General features: G+C 43.6%; 1 protein-coding gene across 2 annotated transcripts in view; it reads left to right on the plus strand.

Annotated features, from left to right (window-relative positions):
- Positions 1 to 9401, plus strand: part of oser1 (oxidative stress responsive serine-rich 1) — a 38803-nt gene extending 29402 nt beyond the window's left edge. For both annotated transcript variants that reach the window (XM_055652279.1, XM_055652278.1), the window contains 2 exons: positions 3046 to 3165; positions 5260 to 9401. In XM_055652279.1, the coding sequence (XP_055508254.1) occupies positions 3046 to 3165; positions 5260 to 5953 (814 nt within the window). In that variant the 3' untranslated portion in view covers positions 5954 to 9401. The remainder of the gene's footprint in view (positions 1 to 3045; positions 3166 to 5259) is intronic.
- The last annotated feature ends 3869 nt before the right edge of the window (positions 9402 to 13270 follow it).

The following is a 13270-nucleotide window of genomic DNA, read 5'->3' on the forward strand; positions in this document are numbered from 1 at the left end:
TCAACTGTTTAAATCCAATGGCAGCACCAGCGGTAATAGACAACTTGGAGAGCAAGGAAAGCAAAAAAGTCTACAAGTAGAGCAGCAAGTTACATATTATGACGGTGCACATGGGCGGTGAGCTGTCTGGGGCCAGTCGCTAGCGATCCATCAGGGAGACAGCAGCTAAAGTTTACACATTCTCCCTGTGACCATGCGACTTTCCTCTCTCATCCCAAAGACGTGTGGATTCACAGATTAATTGGCCTGTGAATAGCCCCGAGTATTGAATAGTACTTGTATGAACGGGTGATCGATGGTCCATTTTGGACTCGTTGGGCCGAAGGGCCTGTTTCTATGCTGTATCTCTAAACTAAACCTTCTCTCGGGTGCCATTTCGTGTCCTTGTCTTGGTGTCCATTTTTCATTTAATCTCCCACCCTTATAAAACACCATAATTTCAAACTTTTTTCTGAATTCGGACAGTAGATGATCAATCTGAAACTTTAATTGTGTAACTGCTATACAGCTGCAGCCTGGCATAACTTCCAACACGTTGCATTTCTCTTTTTTATCATATAGCTACACCCTGATTTATTTCACATCCTGCACTGATTTTTCCTGTTGGATCTTCCAAATGTCTGCAAGCTTCATGCTAAATGCAACCTCAAGATCCCATGGTGATTAATGCCCTTGTCCCACTATGGCCACATGGTTGCTGGGGTGTCTCCTCGGTTGCCCAAAGAATCGTAGCATTGTTCTGGTCGCTGCTGGAGTTTGAAATGGTCAAAACATTTTGGCGACAGTCGGTGTACGTGGGCTTTTGTCATAGCTTGATTTCCCCTGACGTAGGTGCTGTCGTAGGTTGTTGCCAGGATGGCGTAGGTTGCCGCCGGTGCCGACTGCGGTGAGTTCAATTGCCGACTACCTACGTCAACCGGCGACTGAATTGTCGTAGCTTGTCGCGGGTGGACATAGGTTGTCGTAGGTGTGGTCGTAGGTGGACGTCCTAATGGATCGCGGGTTGTCGGTAGCTTAACGTCGACTAGATGGTAGATTGTAACGTTGTCATAACGGGGTCCAGTCGCCGGTTTTTCGGCGACCTGCTACGTCTAACAGTCGCCGAAAAAATCGCTGAAGCGGAAAGGTCCATAAGTAGCTTGTGAAAACCCTCCAATTATAATCACTTCCATCTACAGCACAGCCCAATGTTATGGACAATCTTGCTCTCTGTCCTTTTTGCTGAAAATTATAAATAACTTTCAAAGTTGTATCTGCAAAAGGTGCCTTTTACATCTTCCTTTATATTAGTGCAAGTATTAAAGCAGCAGAGGTATTACAACAGCAAGTGATTTATTTTTAAATGTTTTCATAATTTCTAGTGACCTGTCAATCTACGAACTATAAAGCATCTTGTTATCTAACCTCCCAATCAGTTATTTGTTATAAGTTGGGTGTTGTTACTTTAGAGATCAGTTACAGTTAACAGCTGTAATGTAGTGAAAACCACTAGCTGATGTTACTTAACGTTTTGCATCATTTCAAGTTTTAGTCTTAATGTTTTGGGTACATTTGTTTCTTGTGGTGGGCTTCTCACTTGAAAGAATCAAGTTGGAACCCTTCTTCTGACCGAAACATCACCCATCCTTTTTCTCCAGAGATACTGCCTAACCTGCTGAGACTCCTGTATAAATAAACCAGCATCTACAGTTCCTTCCTACACAAAGGATCAAGTGTTTAATTGTCACATGCACCGACCACGGAACAATGGAATTCTTACTTGCAACAGCATTACAGGCCAGTAAACACAATACACATCGACAATATATAATAAACAAAATTTAAATAAATTAATTGCTCCAATACTAGCAAAAAAAAAAAAAAAAAATCTAAGTCCTTAGTGCAACCGAAGAGAGTTCATAGTTGCCTGAGCTATGAACTTCAGAGCGAGTTGCAGGAGCTCGGGCTGGTGGAAGGCACTAACAACATCGCCTGACCAACCCCTGTAACACTGACCCAGGGCAACAGGCCTTCAAGGGCAAGATAAGACTCCACATTTTTAACAACTTTGCATTGGAATCGTACAAAATGGTGCCAAAAATGTGGTGGCTATTGTGCACTCAGTGTAATCTTCTAATCCTACGCTCTGACACTTGAGCATGATTGTGCCTAATGGTAGGAATTGTATTGGCCTGTGAGCAAAAAATTAATTTCACTCTACCCAAGGCCATCTGACAGTAAAGTACCGTCATACAATTGGACCATTGAAGTTAGTATTGTGCAGTGTTCAAGAGCCTGATGGTTGTTGGGAAGAGGTTATTCTTGACCCTTTCTTGAAGGTTCAAGAAACATCTTGAAGGATGTACTTTTAGAAAAGAGATAAGTAATTTCTTGTGCCAGAGGGTGATGAACCTGTGGAATTCATTGCCACTGACGACAGTAGAGCCCGACATTGGGTATTTTTAAAGTGAAGATTCACTGTTTTGTGAATAGTAAGTGTGTCAAAGGTTAAAGGGAGAAGACAGGAGAATGTGGTTGAGAGGGAAATATAGACCAGACGTTTGAATGGCGGAGTGGACTCGATTGACCGAAATACCTAATTCTGCTCCTATGACTGATGAACCTGGTTTTCTCGGTTTTCAGATGTACACGTCCACCACAGAGTTTTCAGCACCATTGGTTCCAGAGCCTTGCTGTATTACCTGTTTTGCCCAACCAACAGAGCTCACAGCGCTTTCTTGGGGGGACTTCCAGCTGTGATTTCAAGTGCAAACTCGTAATTTTGTCTGGAATAAAAGGGGTGTCGGACCACCATTTGCTGGAAATTCAGTGGTGGACATGTACCATCTTCATGATGGCCGGAGTGAAATAGCCAGGGTGGTAGCCAAAGACAGCATGTGCTTTGGGAGGCCGGGTTGGTGCCTGCTGCCTGAGATCATTTTGTTTAATTACTATCCATAGTTTGTGATCAAAGCAGGTATCAAGTCAGTGGCTTTCTTTGGAGCTGATAGATTGGGCATAAGTGAGAAAACTAATGTTGACTGTTGTGTTTGATTCTGTTTACAGTGCTGCGCCTGCATCTGTCCACATAAACACTGAAACAACTACTTCAAGGACATCAATGCGAGGCAGCCCTGACGGAGCTAAGGCCAGGACAGTATGTTCTTCCAAAGAGAGCTGGCACGGGTAAGCAGCTGAAGCTCAGCATTGACTTTTGAAGTTTGCATTAATGTCAGCTTTGTGTCAACCTAAACCAGTTCTAATCGATAGTTGTATAATGTTATAAATACACAACATAAAGGTTTCATAGAATTAAATTAATAATTGTGCTAAGGTTTATCTTCTCTAGAACCGCCCAGTAGTGTTTAAACTGGATTCCAATTTCAAAAATCCTGGACAGGATTTCATTGGAATCCTGGTCTAGATTCAACCCATGCACAAATACTCAAGAGTAGCAAACCTGTCAAAAGCCCTGCGCAAAAGGGGAGAAAGGGCTATGCAGTGTCGGCAGTGCTATGCTACATTTTACTAGGCCCAGAAGTTGGGTTGAATGCATCGGCCTTTTGACCTTTTTGGCCAGTCTGAAAAAGGGTTCTGACCCGAAATGTCACCTTCTCCTTTTCTCACTGAGTTGCTCCAGCATATCGCATCAACCTTTTGACTTTGCTGTCAAAGTGATCCCATGATCTTTCCCACTCTCCCATCTACCTCGGAGCTAACTCTCTACTGTGCGCTCCTTCCCCACCCCAGTGTTACCGTTCCCAAGTTTGTTCCAACATGTCAAAGTTTAATTCGATATTATCGCTTTGCGACTAAAGTTCCTCTTTTCTGATGTAAATTATCAGTGATTTTTTACTATTAATGGCTAACAAGCAATTGAGAAAGTGAAGGTACACAAAAATGCTGGAGAAACTCAGCGGGTACAGCAGCATCTATGGAGCGAAGGAAATGGGCAACGGTTTGGGCCGAAACCCTTCTTCAGACTTGCCCTGAGTTGAAAACTCTGCATCTGGACCTACTTATTGTGAAATTTTCTAACGCCCACCCCAGTGCGCACCCAGTTCTCTCACTATCCTGTCACTCTTTCCCATCCTCATGTCCCCTTCCACCTCTGTCCCTCCATCTACATTTCAATCCTCCTTACCTGACTCTTTCTCCATTTCATCTTTAGCCTTTGTCACTTGCTCCACCTATCTGCCATTCAGACATCTTTGTTGGACCCCCTCAACTGCATCCACCTATCACTTTGTCCCACACCCACCTTTTCCAATTTTAACCCCAAGACAACTTTCAGTTTGAAGAAGGCTTTTATTGCATTGATGTTTGTGGGCGCTTGCATGTCACATGACACTACAAGGTAGCTTTACCTCAGAAACACTCGATTGTTGTGAAGCACCTTGTCCTGTGTGGTGCAATATAAACACAAGGCTGTGCATCTGTTCCTCCCCTGTTCTCTCAATCCCTTTAACAAAGTAACATGCGGTGTTTGTGGAAAGACCTTTTCTAGGTTGTGGTAAGACCTTTCTGGTTTGTAATAAGCCCTTTTTTTACCGTATGTCCTTAATTGGTGGAAAGTCCCAATTCATAAATCATGCACTAGGTAGACTGCAGTGTGTGTTGCAATTGAAAAGTGGTATTTTTGTAGAAAATGTTCTGACAGTCAGAACATTGTTTCCAGGGCGGAAATGTCCAACACTAGAGGACATAGATATAACGTGAGAGGGGGAAAGCTTAATGAAGATGTGCAGGGCAAGTTCTTTTGCACAGAGCATGGTGGGAGGGGCGCTGGAATGCACTGCCAGTGATGGTGGTGGAGGCTGATATGATAGTGACATTTAAGAGGCTTTTGGATAGACACATGGGAATGCAGGAAATGGAGTTATATGGATCATGTGCAGGCAGAAGAGATCAGTCAGCTGGGCCAAAGGGCCTGTTCTTGTGCTGCACTGTTCTATGTTAACATTGTGAGCAAAACACAGTGCTGGAAGAACTCAGCTGGACAGGCAGCAACTGTGGAAGGAATGGACAGGCGATACTTTGGGTTGGGACCTTTCTTCACTCTAGTTTTGACTCTGCGTCGCCTATCCCTATCTGAAGAAGGATTCCGACCCGAAACAACATTGCCTGTCCGTTCCCTTCACAGATGCTGCCTGATTTGCTGAGTTCCACCAGCACTTTGTGTTTTGCTCAATATACCAGTGTTTGCAGTTCCTTGAATCTCTCGTTAACAATGGTTTCTCTTTTGTGCCCTCTTGCCGACATGGGGATAAAAACATACAGCTCAACCAGAAAGCCATCGCGTGGTGCCATCCGAACTCAGCGGAGAAGACGTTCTAAATCGCCCATTCTTCATCCTCCTAAATTTACTTACTGCAGTTCCGCAGCGCCCTCGGCCAGCTCACAAGCGAAGCACAGTAACCAAACGGAGCCTTACCAGGGCCTTGCCGTCCAGCCTCCCAAAGAGTGCTGTAAGGCCGGGCAGCCTGAAGCTGTGTTTGGCGCTAAAGTCCCCACCGTCTTCTCACTGGAGCCATCGGAAGAACCCGCAGTTGTAAATGGCACCGGATCACGCACTGACTCCCCATCCGAGACACCGAAACTAGCGGCCCTGAAGTCCAGGCCATCCTCCGACTTCCAGTCTCTGTCGAAGCTTCACCAGACCGACCCCTGCCGCTGCTCGCGGGAGAAGGAATGCCGCTGCAAGCGGTGGCAAGATGTCGAGGTGTACTCCTTCACTGGGCTTCGCAGCGTGATATCGGAGTGCGAGAGAGATGCAGCCGAGACCGGCCGACGCACCTCACCCCGTCGAAGAACTCAGCCAGGCACTGGGGCCGCGGGTTCCCCACGCTCTTGCTCCGAAGAGGCCAGGGCATTTGTTGAAGACATCACCATCGAAGACCTGTCGGGATACATGGAATATTACCTGTATATCCCCAAAAAAATGTCACACATGGCCGAAATGATGTACACTTAAAAGAAGGATCACTCCTTCAATGGGTGATTTATTTTCAAGCTAACGTGACTGGTGTAAAAACAAAAGTTGGAAGGAATACTGGCTTAGTTAAATTATGCAAGAACTGATTTTTTTCTTTTTTCTTTTGATTTGACTTTTCAAAGTAATTTCTTTTCTCCACCGCTCCCTGTGGTTTTACTTTGGGGCCCTTGGTGTAGTTTGGAGCTTCATGAGTGTCACATGTGAAAACATGAAGCTGTTGGTCTAACATATGTGTTTTGGGACACAGGTTTAAAATGTCCAAAGTTCACTGTTTACATAATATGTCAGCAGTCAAATTAATCAACAAAATTTCTTGCATTCGCACTGCATCTACAGTGGAGAAAGATGTGATTTTTATTTGCACGAATAGAATAACATGATGGCTTTGAAATAAACGGTAGGGTACGTCTTTGGCTGATTGCAGGCTGTGACTTGTGTTTATGTATTCCTCTGACAGAAAATAGTCTTAACCTCTGATTTGGAATGTTAAATCTGCATTGCGTTGTGATTTTAGACCTGGTAAAACCAAGGGAAGTCATTTCTGAGTGTGCAAATGTAAAATCCAGTACCGCCCAAATCCTGTGCTCTCCTCTTCTGTGAATGGATTTGAGGTGGGGGGTGATGGAGTATTGGCTTCTGATCTCTTTAGCCGCATACTGTGTCTTCAGCGGAGCGGATCACAAGTGCTTTCTGAATTGGAAGACCATGGGTAGAAATTCCCATTATGCTAAAGGAGCAGAAAAAGTAGTTACACATTGTACCAAAAATTGGGCTTATGAACTCCAATGGAATTGAATTTTGGAAGTAGGTGGCACAAAGCCATCTTATTTATGTATTTTTCCCCCAAGCAGTTGCTTCCCCTTTTCAGAATTAATTTGTACACCACTCTAATTTATTGGCGTGTTGGTCCATTTTGAAGGAACATTTGCTGGTGTGAGTTGTAATTGATACGCATTTAATAATCCAAAAGAAAAAAGCTAGAAATGTGTAAAGGAACTATTGAATGTGCATTAGCAGACCAAGCAGTGTCTGGAGAGATGCAAATAACTGGTTTTCTCCTTCTGTAGAATCTCCCTGACCAGCTGAGCATTCCAAGCTCTATCTTGGCAGCCAATTGATCCATGACTTGTTGTTCTACCAGTTGTTCACATTAGCTGGGTACGATCTTGGAATTACCTGATTACTTGTAACCCAAACTAATTTGTGCCCTCCAATTTAGCTTTTTTTAAAAGCTTGAAATAGTTGTTCACTGCACTAACCAGCGAGAGGCTGAATGATGAAACCAGAGTATTTAAATCTATTGCTGATCCTTTAAGATAAATGATCTTGAATGATAAATGGAGAAGGTGCTGCAACTAGCCCTTGCACTCCTGTGTTTTATGTGCACACTTGTAGGTGTGAATAGAGGAGGGGTGAGGAGAAATCCACCTTCGGGTGATAATTCACCTGGATTGTGAAATGTCAATTTTGAGGATGTTTAACGTTAATCTATTTGGATGAAAACAAATTATAAAATGTCCGCTTGAGTGCTTTTGTAGTGACATAAACACAGATTACGCCATATCTGAATTGAATTATTTCTGATTTCCTTCCTCCAACAGAGGATAAAGTGCTTTGAGTATTAACACCGCCCTTCTGATAGGACTGCGGTAGAGTTCTGAAGTAGCATGAGTACTCTGTGCATCTTTGTCTTGTTTACTGTAGTTATTTTGCACAAAAAAATCAATTTATTTGGAATCAGTAATTCAGATTAGGAAAGGATGGGGGGTATTCTGCGTCTCCAGAGATTGAACCTCGTAAAATCTTATTGAACTTGGAATCAAATTGACTTTTAATTAGCAACAATGGTCAAACGGGCAGCCTGTTAGAATAAATGTTGAGGCGTTTTCCAATTTACTTCTGGGAAGTGATGTTGTGTGTAAAGCCAACTCCAAGCTGCACTGATTAGGAGGTGGGTAATTTGATTAATACAACTTATTGGATGTTCTTCTACAGCAGAGGATAGTTCAGAGTTGAGTCCAACATGGATTCTCCCAAGTTACAAAATTAAAAACTGGGTTATCAATTGTAATATTTGAAAATTGTACATCCATCTGTAAAGTATACATGCCCAGTACCATTCTGTTCCATATGGTCTGAAAGCCACTAGTTATTTAAAAACAGAACCTCAGCATGGTTAACACTATTATATTAACAACTGTGCCAAAACATACACTCAATTCACAAAGTAGCTATATTCACAGGCAGATGTGCTGAAATTAGGCGTCAAATCCAAAATTAATTTGAAATTGATCAGGATGAAAATAGGGTATAGAATTTATGATGCTGCCATTTTTGAAATCACACAAGTTTACATATAACTGTTTAATGTATACTACCTAATCCTGTGATCTGCTGCAATATGGCATTGCATCCCTCTTTTGCTGTATCGAAATTTTATTGCATTAAATAAAAATGTTGCAGTTTGATGCCAGACAGTTGCATCCCTGGGTAATGCAATTTGCATATGCATGACTTGTTTATTTCAGCAGATCCCAGAAATTTATGTTTGGCCAGAAATGTAGAAGATCCAGATCTTGCAAAAAAAGTGCTCACAACCCAAGTGTTATGGCATGGTCTATTCACTGTCCCTCGCAGTAATAGCGAAACTTTGTGATATCCTTTTTAACACCACAAAATGCATAAATGTTTCCTGAATTATAAAAAATTGCTGCTTATTGTTAAATGTTTGGGGATTTTTGTGCGTTGTGTCATCAGTTCCCCAACCCTCTCCATCCCAGCACCACGTACAAACTTGTACATTGACCCACTGATTGAAGTGTACAACTGTGTAGAGATGCCTGCTTGTATTGTGGGCTGTTGGACCTTTTTAAAGTCCATCCATGTTGACAGTTACCTTTCCAAGTCTGAGCTTGAACATGCGTTAGTTATCATTTGCTTGTGTCCAGAGGTGTGTGGGTCCTATCCCCAACACAAGAACTGAGCATGTAGCTTCACTATTGTGATGCGCCAAGTGAATGATGCTGTTCAAAAATTGGTGTTGGGAAGTTATTTGGGATATATACAAAGGATGGATGTCAAAATGAATGGGGGAGACTTAATTCCATCTAATTATATTAATTTCAAAAGCAAAAGAAACACATTGCGGCAGGTTTTATGGTGACAGCCTCTGGGGCCAAATCAGAGAAAAAAAGCTGCATGTATGTATTGTACCATTCTTAACTATTTCACAGTAGGATCACATTGGATTGCTGTCTTGTCTAGGTTCTTAGTTTTTGACATAATTGGACGTGCCAGAATTCTACGGACTGTCAATCCCTGTTTTGAATGTTAGCAAATTCTCATTCTAATACTGTGTTCCCATGCAGTGAGTATTTTATGCATCAAAATCCTGGATGTTCTTTCCAATAAAGCCACATGTAAATAGGTGATTGGGTCGCTGTGTCTTTGTACTGGGTAGTCCCATTATGTGGGAGTCTTTCTGCATTATTGAAACGGGCTCAAGGAGGCTTGTTTTAGGGTGGGGATGGTGGGGGGGGGGGATGCACTCATGCCATTATGACTGTGTAGAACAGCACAGGAACTGTATCTTTGGCCCACAATGTCTGCTGAACATGATGCTAAATCTGGGCAGCGTGGTGGCAGAATTTAATGCAGACAAGTGTGAGGGTCAGATACCACAAGGTTTAAATGGCCATTCTGTAACTATTTCCCTTTGATAGAGATTCTCCACCTGGTGAGAATGTCTTCTTTGGTCACACTCCCTCAGTACCTTGCATGGGTCAGTCTGATCACTCCTCCCCAGCCAAACCGATCTAATGGCATCTGTTACTCCTAATAGGAAAGAGCTCTCAATCCTGAAATTATTCTAATGAACCTCTTTTGTACTACCTCCAATGTCAGCGTGACTTTTCTTAAATAAGGAAACCCAAATGGCACAGCATTCCTGGTGTAGCCACAAAGGCACCCTTTACGATTGTAGCAGTATTTCCCTATTTCTGGACTCGAACCCTCTTGCAATAAGAGGTCAATGTACCGTTTACATTTCAAACCACTTACTACAGCTGCCCACTAACATTTGTACCTAAAAAACACTTAGACCTCTCTGTACTTGTCACATCTGCAAACTTTTTCCATTTAGATGAGGTTCTGCCTTTCAATTACTCAACCTCGAGTGTCTCCCTCATCCCGTAAAAAAAGGACAGCACACTGACGCAGTGGTAGAGTTGCTGCCTCACAGCGAAAGAAAGCCAGGTTCGATCCTGACTACAGGTGAAGTATGTATGGAGTTTGCACGTTCTCCCTGTGACTGTGGGTTTTCTCCGGGTCTGAGCGTCATCCCAAAAGCGTGACGATTTGTAGGTTAATTGACTTTGACAAAATAGTAGATTTCCCTTGTGTAGGATAGAACTAGTGTGTAGGGTTGATAGTTGGACTCCGTGGGCTGAATGGCCTGCTTCCACACTATCTAAATTAAACTTAGACCTATGTTCTTTGCACATATGCAAACTCTCTTCATTTAGATGAATCTGTCTTTCAATTCCTCTTACTCATGTATGTAGCCTCACACTATACGACCTTAAATTCCCTTTGTCAAATTTTACTCCACTCGCTCAGCCTATCAATAGAGTTCTAATCTCATCAGAGTTCTAATATCATCGCTACATGCTCCCTACCTACATTTGTCACATTGGTGCGTTTTAATGTTAAAAGCTTGTCACTGTTTGTTTTCTACTACATTGTAGTACTGCTGACATGCTTGCCTTCATCGATCAAGGCATTGTATAGGATGGTTCAGTTGCCTGATAACCTGAATCTGGAGGTGTGTATATTTGCACTTCTGGACCTCTTGCCTGATGGGAGAGGGGATGAACCATCCTTTTGCCAACTAGAGAGCGGTCCTGACATACCATCTATAATTGGAGACCCTTAGACTATCTTTAATCGGACTTTACTGGACTTTATCTTGCATTAAACATTATTCCCTTTATCCTGTATCTGTACACTGGACGGCTTGATAGTAATTGTGTATGGTCTTTCCGCTGACTATAGCACGCAAAGGAAAGCTTTTTGCTGTTAACATGACGTTAAGCTAAACTATGAGTCAGGAAGTCATGTTTCAGCTTTATAAGACTTTGGTTATGCTGCATATGGAATTCTCTGCAGATCTGGTCACCCTATTACAAGAAGGATTTGGAAGCTTGGAGATGGTGCCATTCTGATTAGAGGGCATTGGATATAAAGAGAGGTTGGATTGTTTTCTCTGGAGTGTCAGAGGCTGAGGGGAGATCCAATAGTAGTGTATAACATGTTGAGAAGCATAAATAGAGTAGTCAGAATCTTTTTCCCAGGATGGGAATGACAACGGCTAGAGGGCATTGTTTAAGGTGAGAGGGTTGAAGTTTAAAGGAGATGTACAGGGCAGATTTTCCTGCCCACAGTGGTGGGTGCCTGGAATGAGGTGGTGGTGGTGGAGCCAGACACAAGATTGTTATTTGAGAGGCACATGGATATGCACTTGGAGAGATATGGATCAAGTGCAAGCAAAGGAGATTAGTTGAACTTGGCATCATGTATGGGTAAAGAGCATGCTGATTTGTTGCATCACGGCCTGGTTCGGTATTTTAAATGCCCAAGAGTGAAGGAAGCTGCAGACCTGGTGGAAAGATGCTGGTGGACATTATCCGGACCTTCATAGGTATTGACCTGCTCTCTGTTGACGGGATCTAAGGAAGTTCAATGGTGCTTTATTTGACACGTGCAACTGCATTTGACGCCTTTTCCAGAGTCCGGTCCGCCCTTCGATCTACTGGAGCAGTTTCCGATCCTGTTAACCCCCAGGCTCCTGCAGGGCCTTCATCCATTGCCTTTGTCCCACGAACTGACGTCTCTATCCTTGCTCGGCCATATTGTATCCCGGGGGTGTCTCCTGCAGCCAACCTTGTAGGCATTACCCAGGTTCACCTACCTACTGACCCTTGCTCCTCGAGTCCATCACCTCCAGAGGTTCTGCTGTCGGCGGAGCCTTTGGGTCCTCCGGGCGGGTTCGGTAGCCGCTGCACCTTGGGAAGTTCTGCCTCATAATGGCAGTTAACACCATCAAAGACCCACACCACCAGTTAGTCTCATCTCACTGCTGCCATCGGGAAGAAGGTACAGGAGCCTGAGAACAGTGACCGCCAAGTTCATCAACAACTTCTTCCCATTGATTATCATGTTCTTGAACCACAGTACACAAGCTGAACCCCAACCTTATCTCAGCAACAAACTACAGTCGACTTTGTAAAATGTTGCACTACACACCTTGGCTTGCACTTGTATGGTCTGGTCGCCTTCATAAGCTTATAATTTATTGTGAGCTAAAAGGAGAGGTTTGGTAGGCTCGGATGTTATTCTTTAGAGCAGAAGAGGATGTTGGATGATCTTATCAAGGTGTGTAAGATCATGATCATACTTTATTAGCCAAGTATGTTTTACAACATACGAAGAATTTGATTTGCCATAGTCATACCAATAAAAAGCAACAAAACACAAAATATATTTTAACATAAACATCCACCACAGTGACTCCTCCACATTCCTCACTGTGATGGAAGGCGAAAAAAAAGTTCAATCTTCCCTTCTTTGTCCACCTCGAGGGGACAGTCTTGGCTCCCGCAGCTAGCGTTGGGGTACTCCACGTTGGGGTGATTAAGCACCAGCTTTGGGGGGGGATCTCGGCTCCCCCGCGCCAGGCGATCAGACCCCGGGTCGGGGCTAACCTCTTGCGACTTTGGAGCTTCCCGACATCGGTCGCTACCCGAGACTGCGAGCTCGATGTTGAAATACGCAGTATGCAGTTGGAGTATCTATCCCAGGGAAGGGATCGCAGGCTCCGATGGCAAGTCAACTGCCCCACGGTGGGGCTCAAAGTCACTCGAGCAAGGCCTCCAGCTCCATGATGTCAGGCCGCAGAGCGACCAGAGATACGATCCGGAAAAAATCGCATCTCCAGCAAGGTAGGAGATTGAGAAAAAAAGTTTCCTCTGACCCCCCCCCTCCCCCACCCCCCACATAAAACAAACCAGAGAACATTAACACGTACTTTTTAGAACACACTAAAAATAACAAAAAAGACGAAAAGACAGACAGACCGTTGGCAAGGCTGCCATCGCTGACGGCGCCACCCGGTGGAGATCATGAGGGAATAGATAAGGTAAATGCACAGTGTTTTATCCAGGGTAGGGGAAATCAAGAATCAGAGGACATAGGTTTAAGGAGGTGAAAACATAGAAACATAGAAACATAGAAATTAGG

Source organism: Leucoraja erinacea, chromosome 21 (assembly GCF_028641065.1).
Source record: "Leucoraja erinacea ecotype New England chromosome 21, Leri_hhj_1, whole genome shotgun sequence".
In the NCBI taxonomy this organism is placed as follows: domain Eukaryota; kingdom Metazoa; phylum Chordata; class Chondrichthyes; order Rajiformes; family Rajidae; genus Leucoraja; species Leucoraja erinaceus.